A 21,383-nucleotide genomic window follows, 5' to 3' on the forward strand; every position below is an offset into this window, starting at 1 on the left:
GAAAACCTGGGAGCACTTAATGGACGGCTCGTCCTGGTATGAGATTTCTCAGCAGTGAGCACCCACGACTCCACAAGCAAGGATAGAGCCCAGGACCTTCGATAGTGGATCGAGGATGTACTCATGCCGAAGAGTACCGTACTAATACAAAGCGGTCGTCAAGTGCTTGCAGGTATTCAACGATGGTGTGAAATTCATAGGTTTGTGACCTCAACAAGAACTGGTCAGTCTTGGTAAGAATCTTGCGAGGCGAGGTCGTGGATGCGCACCTGCTGAGGAGTCCCACATTAGGACGAAACGGCCGTCCGGTGCTTCCAGGTTTTCCCTGGTGGTCTAGCTTCAATTGACTCATGATTTCAACTATGAAAATACTAAAATCTGCACAAAACCCTTTCTGAATATACTGTTTTTCTTTAATTCATTATTTTAGTGTATCTTAAATTCATTATTTTCTTTAATCTCTTGTAATTTAGTTATCTACTCTTCCATCAACTAATGTCAATTCAAAGTCCACTGTTCGACAATCAGATTCTTCAACATATCCACATAAAACAACTGATCAACAGTCAATAGTTACCGATAAAGATTCAAATAATGCACCACGAACTGGAGGGGGATTTTTTTCACGTTTTCTCTCTTTTCGTAATTTTGGCAATGCGCAAACTATTCAAACAGTTGTGGAAACAGATAATATTGATATTGTTAGTAGTTTATTTATTTATTCATTTATTTGAACACATAAATATTGGTACAAAGGGGTACCAGATATATATGCGCCACACAAATCTCATTTGATTTGTGTGAGGGCTATGATACTGTCCAGGTGCCCAGACCGAAACAGGTGGTTTTCTTAAAGAACCACACTCGGAGCCTTCGACCTAAAGATCTGATCCACAAGGCAGTGGAGCAAGGTCAGAGGATTCAGTCCCATGGTAGTCGGTCACCAACGATTAGTTCATACGCCATTTGTTCCCTCAGGATATTGGAGCCCATGTGCACCATTGGTTTGGAATGAGGGTTTTCCAAATCTCTTAGGTGGACTTTCAGTGTCCACCAACCCGGTTAAGACGCCGAACATTCGCTTTTCGTCCTCTCAATTTCTTAGGGAACACCCCGTTAACGATAAGTCAGTGAGTAGGACTTGTGTGGCGGAGGCTATATACGCGTGACCATGTGAGAGCATTTGGAGAGGGATAGCGGACTCTCCCCACTTTCGGCTGTACCAGGGCATTTGGGGACTAGTAGTTTATATACATACATGAATGTTTAGTTGTGATGAAATTTATTTATTGACTGTTTGACTGACTAGTACAACAGATTCAATAAGTACAAATATCTTGTACTCAATTTTTAGGCTACAGGTTTTGCATTCTGTAAAGATGTTATCCATCAGGTCACATCAATTTCAATATGTTTGTTGATTATTGATTTCACTTTGAGTATCAAGCTTCTGAAAATGCTCTAGTGTTCTTAGTATCCCCTCAGTCCAAGATTTCAACATTTTTTCAGTCGAATGTGTGTCAACAATTGTCCACGTCCATTGATATAAGCGAAGATATATCATAGCGTTTGATCGTTAATTGATTTGCATGTCTGGGATCCACTTTGTTCTATATTGTGATCCTCACAATCGGAACAGTTCAGTTTTTAGATGATGTTCGGTTTTTCTTCTTTTCTTATTTCGTTCTGTGGTTTGGATAAAATTTATTGAAGTGATTTTGCTAGTTTGTGCGCTACACTTATTTCAAATGACTTTATCAACGTCATTGTAATTTCTGTCTTTTATATGTGGTAGGATGATCTGTTTACTGGTTTCTGAGGCTTTCAGTCTCTGTATCACTGCCCACACAATAATACCTGATATTGGCTTTCCCATTTGTGTTCCTTTCGTTTGTTAATGGGTTTTGTTGTTGAATTTAGATTATGTTGTTAAGCATAAATCTGTGAATGCTAATGGATTTTAACTTTGAAGCTTCATGTACTTTGGGAGATTTGTGCCGTTGGTGAGGAGCAGGGATAGAGTTTCCTTTACTAAGTTTGGTTCGATTGACATGAATAAGACTATTACATTTAAGGATATCATCAGTTCTGCTTTTTTCATTTGAGTCTCCTTTATCTAATCCTAGAATTGCGTGGGAGATTTCATAGGGTGAATCCCCTAATCTTCAATATTCTCGAAATTTCTCTCAGTAAAATGCATATTGGGGTTCTGGCGAATGATGCAACTGAACGCATTAGTATGTTTGGTTTGTGTCGTTTTGGCCTATCGTAGAATCGAGAGAGCAATATTTCATTGGATTTCATGTGTCATTGATTTTTTCCTAATATTTGCTATGCTTTGACAAGCTTGTTTAGTGTCCTGGAGATTTAGTAGTCTAACCTTTTGATCAGATTCTTGCCATCGATATATATAGCGTTTTTGATCTTCAAGTAGTTCCTTGTCTTTCCTGATATATTTTTCTTTGTTCGTAATTACTGTGGCGCGTCCGTTGTCCACTGGAACTATAACAATATCTTCCCTAGCTTTGAGTTTCTTTAAGGTTTTTTATTGTGTGTTCATTTGGGTGTTGTCTTTCTTCCTCTGAGTTTAGATTACTATGGTTTTTCTCATTCCCTGTTGAATTCCTCCATTTATTCCGGGAGTTTTGAGTGATTACTCTATTGCAGTGAAGAATTCTAGTCTTTAAGAGTCACTTGCATTGTTGTTCAGTCCTTTTTTTGAAGGAGGCATTCTTCTATCTTTCTCACTGGTTATTTCGAGAAGTTAACCACACAATTGTTTGTGTTTTATTCTGTGTATGTTTTTGAGACCTTTAATAGTTTTTCTTCGTGTGTGTTTGTCCTTTTTCCTCTGTGTCATCTAACTGATATCTTAATCGTTCTTGTCAAGATTGACAAATGTTCTGTTGTGAGTGTCCTCTTTTGGTCATCCATAATATGTAGGTATTTGGATGTCCTGTAGTGTGCATCGGTTATCATTAGGTGTACCATTTGTTTCCAGTCTGCTCAGATATTCTCCATCCCATTGGACGTTTGGTTGGTTGTCTGTATCTTTCGATTGTTGGCAGATTGTGCTGACGAAGACATTTGTGGAGAAATTAGATTTATCCTTGATTGCAATCCTGCCTTTTGGCGAAGTTATCCACGGTTTCACAACCTCATCTACTCAATTTAAGCTACCTCGTATATGCCTAAGAGATGTTTTTCGTTTCTCCAAACTGAAATCATTGTAGTTGCTTTCAAACCAGGTGCCTAGTGCAGAGCTGTGAGTAATAAGGTTTGCAATAACATTTCAGAACGATCGCATAATATGACGAGTAAGCTAAATGTTTATTCATCTCATACTTAGTTATTCGATCATATATCGTGTTCTCTGCTAGATCCTAGGGTCCCCAACTCTAGTCTCGTGTATGCACGGGTCTGTGGATGGCTATTCCAGTACTTTCTGATGTTTCACTGATTCACCTGTTGATGTCAGTTCTTCATTAAAACAGCCTATCTCAGTGGCATTTTTATTTTGTGAATACATTTCACTAGTCTTCTGTTATATTTTTTTCACTTGTTGGCGTTTCAGATTATGATAACACTACAGGATACTGGAGCTCATACGCACCATTGGTTCGGAATCAGGGTTTTCCAACTTCCCTAGATGGACTCACCATGTCCACCAACCCGGTTGAAGCGTCGGACATTTGCTTTTCGTCCTCTCAATTTCGTAGAGAACACCCCCTTAACGAGAAGGCAGTGAGTTGGACATCCCTGACAGAGGCTATATACGCGTGGCCGTGTGAGAGCATTTGGAGAGGGAGAGCGTACTCTCCTGACTCTCAGTCGTACCAGGGCATTTGGAGCTATCATTTCTCAGGTTGATTTGCCCTTGTTAAGTTGATATTTCATGACAAATTGAATTATTACAAATTCGTGTTAGATCTGTCATCATTCCTATCTTTATCGATCTTAGCTTTATATATATGTTCCTGTTGTAATTAGTTGTGAGTGGATTGGCAGTTGTAAGTGACATAACTCATCAATTGAAAGTCTAGGTGATTCAAACTTCATTTACATCCTCTCTGTTGATTTATTCCAGAAAGATGCAACAACAAATGATAATACAACCCAACATATTGATGTGAAAGAAATATCTCAATATCAACCGTCTTCACGTTTCAATGATTTACGTCGTATACTTCAACAACATGGTGGTCATGCTATGGATTTCAAAGGTGAAGCTCACATGTTTAAAGTAAGTTGACTTTATTAGTTTACCGATTACTCGTTGTTATTCTACTTTATAATAATAATAATACGTTTTTGTGTTGGTTGTTCGAATCTTCCCATTTGACGTTTAGGACTGTAATTGATTAGTCTCTTATTAGTTCAATAGGGTTCAACGCTACTACTACTACTACTACTACTACTACTACTAATAATAATAATAATAATAATAATAATAATGATAAGTCATAATACTCTTTATTAAATTAAACTGATAATTGCTAAACAAATTTGGGAAACCTCATATATAACCTGATAGAATTTAGTTTTGAACACAGATCATTATTATAAATAATGAACTGAGTCATCAGGTAGGTACTTGAGTATAAGGACCAATGATACTATCTTGATTTACAAACCAAAGTAGGTAGAACAAGGTTCGAATCTCCACAAAAACCCTTCTGATAATAATAATCATATGATCACTAGTGACTGACTTCAAGAGGTATTTCCTGGAGTTCTAGTGGATTTCAACCAGGTCTGTTGTGAGATAATAACTCACTGAAGACAATGGTGGACGGTTGCTCAATTTCGTGGATTAGTTGAAGTTAGACATTAATACCGTTGGATGCCGGATCAGTGGTCTATCGGTTAAGTGCTCTGGCTCGAGGCTGTTAATTCCTGGGTTTGAATCTCGCTCGCAAGGTGGAATCGTGGATGCGCACTACTGAGGAGTCCCATAATAGGACGAAACGGCCGTCCAATGCTTTCAGGTTTTCCTTGGTGGTCTAGCTTCAATTGGCTCATGATTTCAAATATGAAAATATTGAAATCTCCACAAAAACTCCTTCAAATTTGATAATTAATTACTGAAAGTCGAATACCTTAAGTCACGGTTTAATAAATAATTAGATGAGAAGAAATAAACTGTAAAAACTTGATTGTAGTCTGATACATACTGTCTAGTTTATGGTATTAGTTGGGCGTAAAACGATTTACGAATTAAATTCTAGGCGTTTTCATTAGAAATTCGATTGTTGATAAAGTTTGTTACTCTCCGAGTTTTTTTTTATTTTTTTGTTTTCACTAAAAAAAGACAAACAAAAACGGAAGTAAATTATACTGTTGAATCCTGTCTCATCTTAAATCTTGTGGCTTTTGTCTTCTACCATCCAATCATTAAAAGTGTAAGGTTTTTGAACGCCTCCAAATGCCCTGGTACGGCCGAGAGTGGGGAGAGTCCGCTCTCTCTCTCTCTCCAAATGCTCTCACATGGCCACGCGTATACAGCCTCTGTCAGGGATGTCCTACTCACTGCCTTCTCGTGGCGGGGGTGTTTTTCACAAAAGTGAGAAGACGAAAAGCGAATGTTCGGCGTCTTAACCGGGTTGGTGGACACGGAGCACCTACTTAAGGGAGTTGGAAAACCCTGATTCCGAACCAATGGTGCACATGGGCTCCAATATCCTGAAGGAACAACAGGCGTATGAACCAATTGTTAGTGACCGGCTACCATGGGACCGCATCTCCTCACGATGCTCCACTGCCTTGTGGATCAGATCTTTAGGTCGAAGGCTCCGGGTGTGGTTCTTTAAGAAAACCACCTGTTTCGGTTTGGGTACCTGGACAGTATCACAGCCCTCACACAAATCAAATGAGATTTGTGTGGCACATATGTATATGGTACCCCTTTGTACCAATATTTATGTGTTTAAATAAATAATAATAATAATAATATAGATTGTTAGACTAGGGATTTACCAGAGATGTATCACATATATCGTAAACGATCGGAATAAATAAAAGTGACCAGTTACAGTTTTTTGATAATTGTTTAACTCTGTTACCACTTGCTTACTCATGCCTTAATGACCCTTGTTTTTTGGACAAAACATTGTATTTCTAGGCAATCACAACTGGAATTCTAACAAATTTATCACATTGTATTGATATAATGCAACAACATGAAGAAAATTGGCGTAAACGTTTAGAACGTGAAATAGAACGACGTCGTCGTTTAGAAGAAACACAAAAAGCAATGATACAAGAATTATTACAATTACGTAGTCTGATTGGTTTATCAACATCTATTACAACAACAACAACAACAACAACGACGGCTACCAGTCATAGTCAACAAATACAACATCATTATTTACCATCACATGGAAGATTTTTTAGTTATGGAAATAGTTTAGATTTTAAACATTTCTCATTAGATAACTTTAAAGAATCAATGTCAAAATGTAATACTATCATTGGTAATAACGTTGTTAATAGTGGTGATAACGTTAATGGTGTCAATGATAATATTCTTAGATTAGTTGGTCCAGACTATGAAGAACGTTTAAATTCCCCAATGCATGAAGAAGAATTTTTTGACGCTATAGATACAGAATTAGATAAAATGGAACGTAAGTTAAACTGGTTAGTAGATATTATTACTTATATTTACTTATATTCATCGATCTGCGAGTAGTAACCGATGTCATACCTAAAATCTTGAAGTTTGTCGAATTCTATCGACTAATTTTCAGTGTGACCGCCAATCTGAGTGACTTGATATCTTGTGTGTTATGTTGAGATGTTAGATGGATAAATGTTGTCGACAAGAAACCATGAAAGACCTAGGTTTTATTCTAATTCCTACTCATGAAGGGGGTAGACTTCCGATCTTGAAAGAACTGATTGTCTTTAGGGGATAGAATCAGGTCAACACAGAAGCATGACTAACTTAAATATGGCCAATATAATTAATCACTGAGCTATAGAATGTTAGTCGCTTCCCGAATAACTCAGTGGTAAGGTGTCAAAATATGAAGTTGATTGAGACGCGTCCTAATATCAAAGAGACCGGCTGTTCCCCCAAGATTAAATGTAGACCTTACCGACGAGTAACAAGTCGACAAAATATGGGTCGAGGACTTCCTGTTGACTAACTGTAACTACCTAATTGATAGGTTTTGCCAAATGAACACTCCGTCCTATTTCCTAGCTGCTTCTCATAACTCCAGGCTGATTCTACATGGCAACTTAAATACAAGAGAAAACTGAATAGGTTGGAATAGTCGCCCCAATCTACTAGCAGTTTTCACGTGGTAGAAAAGATACTTATTATATCATACCAAAGTAACAAAAAATGGGTAGCTGGAATAGTCAAACGAAGAATTGGCATATTATTATACCTAGTTCTAGGAAGTGATGGTACACAGACACAAAACATGTAAGTCAGATGCGCAGGGATGAGAAAAATTAATCATACAAGACGGACTTCCAATTGACATATCGGTAAACACTTCCCGAAGGGGCTCTAATGAGCAAACACATAGACGACTCGAAGAACTCAACTATCTTGGGAAAGGAATGGCAAACGGAATACATTAACAAGGCTGCAAGTAGACCCTTGCAAGAAATCATATTCCGGGAAATCCAAAAATGGGAAGTTTATTTGGCGACTAATGACTTAATCAATTGAAGTGTGAATAACGTATGAAGTTGATTATTTGTCCTACGGTGTGTGACATTCATTAACATTTTAAGAATGATTGCCGTGTGATAATATGGTTATATCACACAGTAGGTTATTGAATTATTAAGTAAAGTTCAATTTGGACAAGTCTGGTTGCTTATTTAAATGTGAATATATCACATAAAATATGATGTATTCCTAAATCATTTTGATTTGTTTCATTAGTCACGTAAATCATTACCACCAGTATTCGTGTTTTTTCTCTTGTGTTCGAATTGCCATTTAGATTTAGCCTGGGGTTATGAAAAACGGCTAGGAAATCGGACTGCGCGTTCATTTACGATGTATTTATTATCTTATTTATTTATTTATTTATTTGAACACAAATATTGGTATAAAAAGAGCGCCGAATACATATGCATCACTCAAGTCACTTGATTTGTGTATGGGATGGGATACTGCACAGGTGCCCAAACCGAAACAGGTGGTTTACTTAGTGTGATAAATTGTACCAATGCACCAAGTATTAAGTTCTTATTTACCTGTAGCACTACAGACTACAGTAAAATTATCCAAGACACGAAATCATACAGAAAAACTCACTTAGCATTATATGTTACTTCGACAGGAAAAAAATATTTTCATAATGCGTAAGTGATATATATATGCATATTAACCAATCGAACAACTAAGTGTGAAGATTCTTATAATCAGTCACTAAGCACAAATTCTATGTCAGGATCGAAGAACATACAGCTAATTAATATAGTAGATATGTTAATATAACAAATATTTCTAAATACCCTGGGCCGCCAAATTCTCTGATATGGTCAAGTGTGCGGAGAGCTCATTGTCCCTCTTCAAATGCTCTCACATGATCACGTATATATAGCCACTGACAGGGAAGTTCTACTCGCTATCTTTTCGTGATAAAGTTGTTGTTTACGAAATTGTGAGGACGGAAAGTGAATGTCCGGCTCTTCAACTAGGTTGGTGAATATGGAGGATCCACCTAGGATAGTTGAAATACCCTGATTCTAAACTAATGGTGAACATGGACTCCAGAATCTTGAGGGAAAAAATGGTGTATGAACCCATTGTCGGTCACACGCTACCATGAGACTGCATCTCCTTACGTTGCTCCACTGCCATATGGATTAGACCTTTAGGTCGAAAGCTTAAGGTGTGGCTCCCTAAGAAAACCACCTTTTTCGGTTTTGGCATCTGTGCAGCATTCCATCCCACACACAAATCAAGTGACTTGTGTGGCATATATGCATTCGGTGCTGCTTTGTACCACTATTTATGTGTTCAAATAAACAAATAAAATAATAAATACAACTTGCATATATCTTCTATTTTTGTAGATGTTAGATGTAACAAGTTTCTTACAGTAATAGATTGAACAGGCATGATGAAATAATTAAACAGACAATAATAATGAAGAATATTGCATAGAATTACCATTTATACTACCATAACAAAGATCAGAAATTAAAGAAGGAATACGTAAACGTGAACGAAAAGTTGAGTTATGAAATAATGTAGTCACAATTGATTAATCACTGGGTGGTGATCAATGTCATGCTTGTCAAGTCCTTCTTAGTGCTGATCGAATGCTATCGATCAAATTGCAATGTGGCCACTAGTCTAGGTGGCTCGACACTGCGTGCACTATGTTGAGATAAGATGGTGGTTAGAGGTGGTCAACAGGAAACCCTGGACTCGGGTTTTGTGCTACTTGGCACTCGTCAACAAGGTGTACCTGTAATCTTAAGAACTTGACACGCATGATATCGATCACCACCCAGTGATCAATCAATTGTGTTTACATCTCAGTCCTACAGGAGTTCGTTCGCGGCCCGAATAGCTCAGTGGTAACGTCTCTGACTGTGAAGCCGAGTGACACAGGATCGAGTCCGTTAGGGGGCACCAGTTCCTTCAAGATTACAGTTACACCTTGCTGTAATGATGTAGTGTTTATAGTGTTAGAAAGAACTGAATACTTTAGTATCAATGTAATGAATGTATACATGAATTATGGCAAGTGAAACTAGTGTAATGCACCTTACTGATTTTCAATATTCTTTCACTATTTATATTTCTAAATATCTGAAAGTATTTTGATTATGGAGTTTCTATATTTTACTTATTCAATGTACAGATCATTAGTCGACTTTTCTTCACACATTAGTTCAAGTATATTTCAGTTCAATCAAAATTAAGATCATTGATTCGAGAACTGAAATAGTTTAATTACATTCGAAGCACTGGACAGCCGTTTCGTTCTGTTGTGGGACTCCTCAACAGTACACATTCACGATCCTGCGTCGCGAGATTCGAACCCAGGAATTAACAGCCTCGCGCGCGAGCGCTTAACCTGTAGACCACTGAGCCAGCATCCAACGGTGTTAATGTCTATTTCAACTAATCCACGAAATTGAGCAACCGTCCACCATTGTCTTCAGTGAGTTACTATCTCACAACAGACGTGGTTGAACTCGACTGGTCACGGTTTCTCACTAGAAATCCAGAAAATACCTCTTAAAGCCAGTCATTAGTGAGCACATGATGATTATTATTATGAGAGGGGGGTTATGTGGAGATTTCAGTAAATTTCAATTGACTCATGATTTCAACTATATAAAATTATTAAAATCTCCACAAAACTCCCTTCTGATAATTTGACATTTGTTTATTATTGACTAAAGGCTTATTTAGTTGATTATGTAACAGGTTCCCATATATATATATATATAACTTAAGCTATATCGTTGACTATAATTACTTAGAAGGGGCGGATACAAATGACTTGACTACCGTCTATGTTCAGGTTTCTACATCTAGTCTTATATCTTTACATAGTTATGATTCTTACTAATTTGGTTATGTAATGATTTATAGAACTGTTTATTTTCTTCAATGATAGATTACATACTCCTAGTTTTGTTCCATTTGTCAAAATTTACAAACTAATTGTTTTCATATAAATTAGATAGAATTAACAGCTGATAAACTCCGCCTGTAGCTCTTCTAGAGTTACCGCCGGTCCCAAGCTCGGGTAAAGAAGGAGGGTTGGACATGAAGTTAGCGACCCTATCTCATAGAAAAACTAACTCGCTAAAAAAACGCCAACCAGAAAAAATATGGTGGGCGGCCTATGCTCCTCCACGATGGGTGACAGGCGTAAGTAAGTAAGTAAGTAAGTAACAACTGATAACTAGAAAACTATACATACACTTTCCAAATTACATATTTCCTCTCTGCATGTTATCCTGTCAATTTACATTCTCCTTCACATCGAATTTGAAATACCTTAGACTACTTTTTAGTTATTAGCCCTCGACTTTCATTAGCAGTTACTTTTGTTTATCCTTGATTGATCATTGAGTATCTGCGATTTGTCATATGTTTGTCCAGTCATTGAATGCTGATCGAATTCTATCGATGAACTTGCGATATACTCATTAACTAGATGTTACTGACTTAGCATCGCATGGATCGATGTTTAGATGATAGACATTGGTTCCTATTCCTGCCGCCTACATCTAACTAACTAACAGTTACTTTTACTAATGTCATTAATATTATTATTACAGAGAATGAAGTACGTTTAGCTGCATTGAAGTCGGCTAGTGAAGCAATACGTTGGGCTAGAGCAATGCCATTTAATCATCCATTATATAATGAATTAGATAAAGTTGTAAAAATGCATATGAAAAATTTTGCCAGTACAAGAATATTTGATTATTCATCAAAACTTTGTTCTACTTCTAATTCATTGTCATCATCATCATCATCGAATGTCACATTATCCTCTAATGCATATGATGATATTCATTCACAAGAAGACTATGGTAATAGCAAGATCGACAGTAGTAGTTATGGAATTCCTGAAAATTGGAGAATTGTTGTTCAAGAAGGTGATATGATTATTTTTCGACGAGAACTTGTATCAGATGATGGTGTTGTATTGGATCCTTTACAGGTATTGATCATTATGGTAGCGTTTTACTTCTCTCTAATTATTTAGCATCAACGTTTTGAAAGGTCGACATGAAATATTTATTTCTTTTAGTGTTATCTATCCTAATTCGAAGATGAATTGTTTCTATTAATCATACTGGGTAGCTAGACTTATAGATTAGTGTGTTTTCGGCGTTTACAGTTAATTAACCCCCTGGCGAATTCAGTTTGGTCAGATTAAAAAAATGACTTTCATTGTCGGATAGAGTTATCAGCTTACTATGATAGAGAATGAATATCTACTATCAGGTCGTAAAAACATGGAGAATTACTGATTGGAACGTTTTTAAAATATAGTATGGTTGTTTATCAAGTGTATTTTGAGATATTCTGTCAGTGAAATTTGACATTTTTTTCTTTGAGCGTCTAGATTCGGTGAAGTTGGTAAAGTATGACGGATCTTTAGTTTCTTTGAAATCACAAACCTATTTAAGTTATCCAACCATTGGAAGCTTTGACTAGTGGAGTTCAACCGAAGAAGCTACCCACTGAAGACAATGGAAAATGAGTTGCAACGATGTTCACAACCCCGTACTGACTATTATCAGTTTGTATTGGCATTGGTGTATAACTGATTGGCTCCCTATTGTCATTTAGTCACAAGTTTCTACTGAGGCTGGACAATCGTTAGCAGTAAGATCTAGGACATGCGTTTCATCTCATTCAGGATTGATTAGCCAAATGTATTTGGATCAAAATGTTGAAGTTTGATTTGGGACCCAAACCTAGTTATCTTTCTCTTCACACACCAACACATTATCCCATCTGACAATATAGCGGCTTTCTCGACTTCAATAGCTCAGTGCATAGTGTGTTGAGTGTGCGAAGGTAATAGTACTGAATTTTAGTTTTGTTGCGAATATCAACAGTGGGGTGCAGGTTCACCCGTCTGATAAGTTTCTGATGGAACATAGTGCATGTCTACAATTTCGATACTAGTCGCTATTCGACTTTGATAAAAATGTGTTATGGTTTAGTTCAGTTACTCTTTTCATCTTTATTTTTTATGTACCTTTCAATTCAGTAATTTTCTCACTTATATAGGCTATTCACGTTGTTCATGGTGTCACCGCCCGTGAGATGTGTACCTACTTTTGGGATGTACGTTATCGCATGGAATGGGAGTTCACAGTGGATCACCCACCAGCTGTACTTGAAGTATGCGGAGATGACACTGTGGTTACACATCAGGTATGAATTTTTAATTTAATATCAACTTTCTCTTTGTCAATATATTTTTAAACAGTTTTTGATAGTAAGCAAAGATAGATAGTGGCTAGCAGTGGAATCCAAGACGCGCATTTCGTCCTATTTGGGACTTATCAGTTGAATGTACCTGCATCTCAGAGTTGATGTTCACTCTGGGACTCGAACCCAGTACCTTTCGCTTCAAACGCCATAGCGTTATCCACTCGGCCACTGATTCCTGATAGCCACTTACTTGTGCAATGGGGTGAAGTTTAAATAGGTTTTGAAAATACGGCTCTTTAATTTAGTTGCCCCAAGATGAGTCACTGAAAACTTTTCCATGTCTGTTATTCATTGTAAATTAGCAGTATGTAGTACATTTTTAATGTATACACGCTGAATAAATCAATGTTTATTTTTGTCATATATAAGGTTAGACAAGCATCAATAGCCCTCAACATACACAAAGGAAAAAGCAAGATTCTCAAATACAACACGGAGAATACCAACCCAATCACGCTTGATGGTGAAACCCTGGAAGAAGTGGCAACATTAACGTACCTCGGAAGCATCGTTGATAAACAAGGAGGATCTGATGCAGATGTAAAGGCGAGGATTGACAAAGCAAGGGCAGCTTTTCTACAATTGAAGAACATATGGAACTCAACACAACTGTCAACTAACTTCAAAGTGAAAATCTTCAATACGAATGTCAAGACAGTCAGTCCTACTGTACGGAGCTGAAACGTAGAGAACTACTACATCCATCATCAAGAAGGTACAAGTATTTATAAGCTGTTGTCTACGGAAAATACTCAACATTCACTGGCCAGATACTATCAGCAACAGCGTTTTATGGGAGAGGACAAACCAGCTTCCAGCTGAAGAGGAAATTAGGAAAAGATGTTGAAAGTGGATAGGACATACATTAAGGAAATCACCAATGCGCATCACGAGGCAATCCCTTGCTTGGAATCCGGAAGGGAAGCGGAAAAGAGGAAGGCCAAAGAACACATTACGCCGGGAAACAGAAGCAGATATGAAAAGGATGAATGTTAACTAGAACAAACTGGAAAGGATTGACCAGGGCAGGGTTGGATGGAGAATGCTGGTGAGCGGCCTATGCTCCTCGACGAGGGGTAACAGGCGTAAGTAAGTAAGTAAGGTTAGACAACATTGAGTCATAACAGAGAGTTTCTTCCTTTGAATTTAACCAATTGTGTTGTAATTTAGTTAGTTCCATCCATTTCAATCCGTTTAACTACCGCCTCATTTCTTTCTTTACTTTAGGTATACAAACGTGTTTGGCCAACAACTCAACGAGATTCTTTATTTTGGTCCCATATATGTCCTGTAAATCCTGTTCAAACAAATACTAGTCCTAAATTAACTCATAGATCAAGTATATCTTCAGATTCTCAACATGATATTCATCAAAATAAAGTACATCAACGTTCAGCATCTATGGGCACATCATTAACATCTAAAGAATCATCATATTCACAATCACCGGATTATTCATGTAAAGAGTCGTCAAACCCTTCTAAACCTTCATCAAATCATAATAATTCTAATATTTTAGATGGATGGATGGTTGTTAATATGTCAACAAATTATCTTTCAGATAAAATTCCACCATCATCATCACCTACTATACGTTTAGGTTTAGAAGTTGTATTATATTGTCAAACAGAAGTTACTTCATCATCATCATCATCATCATCATCATCATCATCATCAGAAACTTCAGTTACTTCTTCTTCCTCTAATGATTTAAGTAAATTATCACGTAATCAATTATGTACACGTCTTATATATATGGCTAATATTAATCCAGGTGGTTGGGTACCAGCTAGTGGTTTACGTTCATTAGCTCAACGTGAATATCCAAGATTTTTAAAACGTTTTAGTACATATGTAAAAGAACAAACACATAATAAATTGCCATTATTTTAATGTAATATATTCTTATTATTACTGTAAATGAAAGAGACAGTGAGAGACAGCGACAGGAAGAGTGAGAGAGAGAGTGAAGGAGAGTGAGGTTGGAAAGAATTCTTGATTTAGCATTTTCTTTTTGCCAATTGTTTTATCCTTTTTTGAATAGTTTATGTAACTCTCATAGCGAAGGTGCATCGACTCTTTGTGTTCTGCCAAATTCTAATCTTCTGAATTCTTCATGTCCCTTTCCTTTACCTCTTTTCCAATTTATTTCATTGGATTATACTCCTTCAATAACATCTTTCACAGTAATGCTTATACTCTTACTACTTCTACCACTATGAGTTTTGAATCGACAACTACATCTCTGTGCTAAAGTGGTATGGCAACTTGAACTGATGTACGTACGTACGAAGTTCTACGTTGTGACTGACTGACTGATTTCGTTATTGTTGTTGTTGTTTATTCACCCTTCCTTCTTCGTCTATCCTATGTGTATCATTATTATGACTAGTTTTTGTTTATAATCTGATATATGGCTGTGTTATCATTCCTGTTGTATCTTGTTTTTTATACTTAGATAATGAATATATGAACGATGATTTATATTTTTATATACATCTGTAATCCATTTCTTTTGTAAATTTATTTTTCTGTATCATAAAATTATATATTACTGTATAAGATACTACTTATTAAAGCTAATTCATATTGTTCACTTATTTATTTATACATATAAACATTGGTATACTTACTTACTTACTTACTTACTTACTTACTTACTTACTTACTTACTTACTTACTTACTTACTTACTTACTTACTTACTTACTTACTTACTTACTTACTTACTTACTTACTTACTTACTTACTTACTTACTTACTTACTTACTTACTTACTTACTTACTTACTTACTTACTTACTTACTTACTTACTTACTTACTTACTTACTTACTTACTTACTTACTTACTTACTTACTTACTTACTTACTTACTTACTTACTTACTTACTTACTTACTTACTTACTTACTTACTTACTTACTTACTTACTTACTTACTTACTTACTTACTTACTTACTTACTTACTTACTTACTTACTTACTTACTTACTTACTTACTTACTTACTTACTTACTTACTTACTTACTTACTTACTTACTTACTTACTTACTTACTTACTTACTTACTTACTTACTTACTTACTTACTTACTTACTTACTTACTTACTTACTTACTTACTTACTTACTTACTTACTTACTTACTTACTTACTTACTTACTTACTTACTTACTTACGCCTGTTACTCGCAGAGGAGCATAGGCCGCCGACCAGTATTCTCCAACCCACTCTGTCATGGGCCTTCTTTTCTAGTTCTATTCACTTTTTGTTCATTCTTCTCATTTCTGTCTCTATTTCTTGGCGGAATGTGTTCTTGGGTCTTACTTTTCTCCTTTGGCCTTCAGGATTCCATATGAGTGCTTTTCTTGTGACGCAGTTGTTTGATTTCCTCAATGTGTGTCCTATCCACTTCTAGCGCATCTTCCTGATTTCTTCTTCCGCTGGAATCTGGTTTGTTGTCTCCCACAGTAACTTGTTTCTGATAGTATATCTGGCCAGCGGATCCGAAGTATTTTGCGTAGACAATTGTTAATAAACACTTGTATCTTCTGGACGATGGCTTTCGTAGTTCTCCACGTCTCCGCCCCATACAGTAAAACTGCCTTGACATTTGTGTTGAAAATTACCGATGAAACATCGGTATAAGGAAGCATTAAGTATACATACGCTACACATATCATTTAATTTGTATAAGGTCCTAGGATACCGTCTAGGCGTCCAAATCGAAGAAGGTTATTGTTAACTGGTATTTCCATTTTTTGAAGGATCTTAACTTTCAATATATATATCTATATATATATATATATACATTGTATACTCTGGTGTAAATCGGAAATACGTTTGTCCCCCTTAAATGATTGTGTTTATATCCCGTTTGTTCATGGTTGATTCCTGTATGTCATCTATAAATGATTTCGTCTTTGTTCTATAATGAATCATGTTTATCCATCCAAGTATTGTACGTATATAGTATTTTAACCAAACTATGGTAAAACAGGGGGGGAGTAGGAAAGGATTTAAACTGTTATTGTTGATGCATAATATAGATGAATAAATTATATTATTATCAGAAGGGATGCTCACTAATGAGGAGTCCCACAATAGGACGAAACGGCCGTTCAGTGCTACCAGGTTTTCCTTGATGGTCTTGCTTCAATTGACTCACGCTTGCAACTATAAGTTTTATTTCCACCGATTTTTTTGTTTTTTTGAATGAAATAAACTGTTTGTTGTATTTCAGCTATTGAAAGTTTCATTATCAGAAGGGGTTTTGTGGAGATTTAGTATCTTCATAGTTTTAAAGCGTGAGTCAATTGAAGCTCGACCACCATAGAAAACCTGGAAGCACTAGACGGCCTTTTCGTCCTATTATGGGACTCCTCAGCAGTACGCATCCACGATCCCTCACTCGCGAGATTCGAACCCAGGACCTACCAGTCTCGAGCCAGAGCCCTTAACAGCCGTTCAGTGCTTCCAGGTTTTCCATGGTGGTCTACCTTCAATGGACTCATGATTTCAACTATGAAAATACTAAATTCTCCACAAAACCCCCTCCGAATTAGCAAATTATCAATGAATTGTCTCAATCTTGACCGTTCCTTTTGCAAATATCACCCCTTCGTCGCTGATTATTATTGTCCATACATTTTTATACCAATTAAGTTTCGTTCCCGTTCTTTCGTTATCCATCTTCTATTAAAATACATTCAATGACTGATCATCGTTATATACTGCTTATATGGATATAAGTACCCTACACCACTGTACAATTCAACATGATAAATAGAAAATACAAATGTCATTCATATTTACATTGTTCTATGTACAAGTTTGTTTATATATTTTGATTTCGGCTGTTTGTTTTTTTTTGTTTTTAATGATAATCAATAAATTGGGATAGTTTTCTTTTTTGTTTTTTTTCTGTTTACTGCTTATCCTATTTGGTATTAAATAATTCACTGGAAGATGAGGATGGTGACGATTTCTTCTTCTTCTTCTTCTTTGACTTACCCCTCTATATGTTATCCATCTCAACGAATCAATTAGATAGAAGATAACAAATACTTTATAGTTGAAAGCGTAAGTCAATTGAAGCTAGACCATCATCGACATCCTGGAAGCACTAGTGACTGACTTTAAGAGATATTTCCTTGAGTTCTAGTGGGAAGCAGTGGCCAGTGGAGTTCTACCAAGTCTGTTGTAGAGATATCAACCCACTGAAGACAATTGGTGAACGGTCGCTCAAAATCGTGTATTGGTTGGAGTTAGACATTAACACCATTTATCGATCGGACCAATGATACACGAAACCTGTAAGAGCAGTTTAGAGTACTCATCGGTCTTGCTTCTGTCTAGCCAAGCCAGTTAAGTCTAAAACATCAATAACAGCCTCTGCAATGTGAATCATTTATATCAGACATACTGGGTTTACCAAACAGATAGACCACATCGTACCACAAAATAGGAAACAACATTTATACAAGATTTAGCCAAATGTGGTTGTGAATAGGGGGAACAGTGATTAATAGACTGTGTATAACTCAGGAATAGTAAATCCTACAGTAGTAGTCTATGGGTCAAAATAAAGCTTATAATAAAAGGAACATGAATATGAATAGTTGAGTTACTTAACAATTATACAATAGGAAATATACATATCATATTGGTCCATAAATATTCCTCAAAAGTTACCATTCACAATTCTCTTCGGGACATAACAGTTATAAATAAATTAATGTATTTGTAATATCCCGATGGGTAGAGAAATTAGATATTCTGACATTTCGTCACTCAGTGTAAGCCAGCAATCCAGTTAAAGCGCCGGGCATTCGCTCTCGATTTCGTAAACAATGGCGAAAAGGTGGTGAGTAGGACTTTTGTGTCAGTGGTTGTATGCACGTGATCATGTGAGAGCATTTTTCGAGGGAGAGCTGACTCACTGCAACCTCGGCCGTACAAGAGCATTTAGGGGCTTTCTTTCTAGTTATATCTAATTGTTGTTCATTCTTCTCATGTCTGTCTCCATTTCTCGAAGTAATGTGTTCATTAGTGTTCTCCTATTCCCTTGTCCTTCAGGATTCCATATGAGGACTTACCTTGTGACACATTTGGGCGATTTATTCACTGTGTGTCCTATCCACTTCTTCCTCATTTCTTTCTCCACTGAAATCTGGTTTGTTCTCTCTGACAGTAGGTTGTTGCTGATAGTGTCTAGTCAGCGGATCCGAAGTATTTTGCGTAGACAACTATTGATAAACATCTGTATCTTCTGGATGATGGCTTTCGTAGTTGTCCAAATTTCCGCTCCATAAAGTAGAACTGTCTTGACATTTATATTGAAAATTCTGACTTTGGTGTCGGTTGACTTCTACATGTTCTGCAATCGTCAATATTTTCCACTTGCTTTGCCGATCCTCACCTTCACATCTACATCAGATCCACCATGTTCATCAATGATCCTGCCAAGATATGTAAAGGTTTTTTACATCTTCCAAAGCTTCTTCGTCAGTATATATATATACATATATATAAATGTACAAGTGAATTTCATCTTATTTAATTGATTCAAGGTAAATATTCTTTAAATGATTAGAGAACGTGATTAATTCAAGTCATGATAATCATAAGGTCATTTGAATCGTTTCTATCACATAGTTTTTATTCTGTTTCAATCAATAAAACAATTTCAATTAGATAACGGTAGTTTTTCAACCAAAAAAATGTTTTACCACATGGTTATCTCATAGAGACAAATAGTGAAATATAATAGTGAATTTGATTGTATAATCTCTTTTTTAAGATCAAATTGTGTTGCACACACAGAGTGAGAGGGTTTAGAACAATCGGTTTAACTTTTGGTGGATTTCTTTCAACAGTGAATCATCCTTGACCTTAGTAGGGGTCATATAAATTTTGGGTCCAACTGTGGGCTCTAAACTGTTGGACTATTGAGTCGATACTCATTTTTATAGACGTTTAATGTTAATCAAGTTGCTTACTTGCTCAACTATCTTTCTTTCCAATTGACATTTTATAGCTGATATGGTTGAACTTTACTAGGTACAATTTCTCGTTAAAACTATGGGAATCCCCACTCAAAATTCGTTATTAGTAAGCACATAAATGATATTATAGAGATTTTAGGTGACTGTGTAAGGTAATTACCCATTAATGGTTTTGTGAGATGATTTCACAATATCCCGAATTAACTAACGTTAAACATATAAACCTTTGGATACCTCTTCATTAATTTAATCGGATAAGTGCTGGCTGTGAATCATGAAGGTCCTTGGTTCTATCGTTAGTGAATTCTTGAGAGCACACTTGTTGGGGAGTCCTATTTCAGAACAGAACGGCTGTCTAGCACTTCCTAGTTTTCGACTGGTGTTTAATTAAAATTACTGGACCGCCGCTTCGTCCCATTATGGGACTCCTCAGCAGTGCGCATCCACGATCCTGCATTCGCGAGATTCGAACCCAGAACCTACCTGTCTCAGGCCAGAGCCCTTAACCGATAGACCACTGAGCCGGCATCCATCCGTGTTAATGTCCAGTGCTTCGAGGTTTTCTATGGTTGTCTAGCTTCAATTGACTCGCGCTTTCAATTATGAAAATACTAAATCTCCACAAAACCCCTTCTGATAATTAAACTTAGTCTCTGATCTAAACTATAGAAGACTAATTGGTACTGATTTTTATTTAGTAGTATTTCTGTATGTAGTTTTTAGCAAAGTTGTATATTACCGATTGAAGAGTCTTTTGTATTCGGATCTCTATATGCTTGGTTATCTTGTATTAAACGTCAGCTCATAAATACTTTTTTAAATCTTGCACACCGCTTCAGAGTAAATCTGTGACAGTAGATCCTGAACAGCATTTTAGTTTTATCATGAATGAAGCACCGAGTGATTAGTGTTATCTAATTATTCATTTTATGAAGTTAAATGATTCTTCAGTGTCTTCACCTAATTTCAAATCGTTTTCATCACAAAACAGCGTCAATTGAAGAACAGCTTAATAACAACGAGGATTTTTAAGAAATCTCACAGGGATGTGGGCATATACCACTGCAAAATAAAAGAAATACCAAAGGAGAATAGAAGAATTGTACAATGTTTCATACGATTTTTACCGATTTCTCTTATTATAGATAGGAAGGGGCCTTGTGGAGAATATAGTATTTTCATAGTTGAAATCATGAGTCAATTGAAGGTAGACCACAATGGAAAACCTGGAAGCACTGGACGGCCGTTTCGTCCTATTATGGGACTCCTCAGCAATGCGTATCCACGATCCCGCCTCGCGAGCGGGATTCGAACCCAGGACCTATCAGTCTCATGCACGAGCTTTTAAACTGATAGACTCACTAATGCCAGTCCGTGCATACGCAATCGGTGGTCAATGTCTCACCTCATTCTCATACGAT

At 36.5% G+C, this 21,383-nt stretch overlaps 2 protein-coding genes and 1 non-coding gene across 3 annotated transcripts in view; all 3 read left to right on the top strand.

Annotated features, from left to right (window-relative positions):
* Nucleotides 1-14,854, top strand: part of Smp_173020 (putative goodpasture antigen-binding protein) — a gene marked incomplete at both ends in the record, with an annotated part of 31,547 nt that extends 16,693 nt beyond the window's left edge. The window contains 7 exons of the mRNA XM_018792911.1: nt 474-701; nt 4,088-4,243; nt 6,122-6,290; nt 6,540-6,629; nt 11,380-11,672; nt 12,755-12,901; nt 14,189-14,854. Coding sequence (XP_018647476.1) covers nt 474-701; nt 4,088-4,243; nt 6,122-6,290; nt 6,540-6,629; nt 11,380-11,672; nt 12,755-12,901; nt 14,189-14,854 — 1,749 coding nt within the window. The remainder of the gene's footprint in view (nt 1-473; nt 702-4,087; nt 4,244-6,121; nt 6,291-6,539; nt 6,630-11,379; nt 11,673-12,754; nt 12,902-14,188) is intronic.
* On the top strand, nt 9,546-9,616 carry Smp_tRNA_00745_Pseudo_GTG.1.1. Its single transcript has one exon. It is a non-coding gene (tRNA).
* Nucleotides 14,855-17,467: 2,613 nt separating the features above from the next.
* On the top strand, nt 17,468-17,671 carry Smp_200370 (uncharacterized protein; the record flags this gene model as incomplete). The annotated part of the gene is made up of 1 exon (XM_018792912.1): nt 17,468-17,671. The coding sequence occupies one exon, from the start codon at nt 17,468-17,470 to the stop codon at nt 17,669-17,671; it is 204 nt and encodes a 67-aa protein (XP_018647477.1).
* Between the last annotated feature and the right edge of the window lie 3,712 nt (nt 17,672-21,383).

Source organism: Schistosoma mansoni, chromosome 1, assembly GCF_000237925.1.
Source record: "Schistosoma mansoni strain Puerto Rico chromosome 1, complete genome".
Taxonomy (NCBI): domain Eukaryota; kingdom Metazoa; phylum Platyhelminthes; class Trematoda; order Strigeidida; family Schistosomatidae; genus Schistosoma; species Schistosoma mansoni.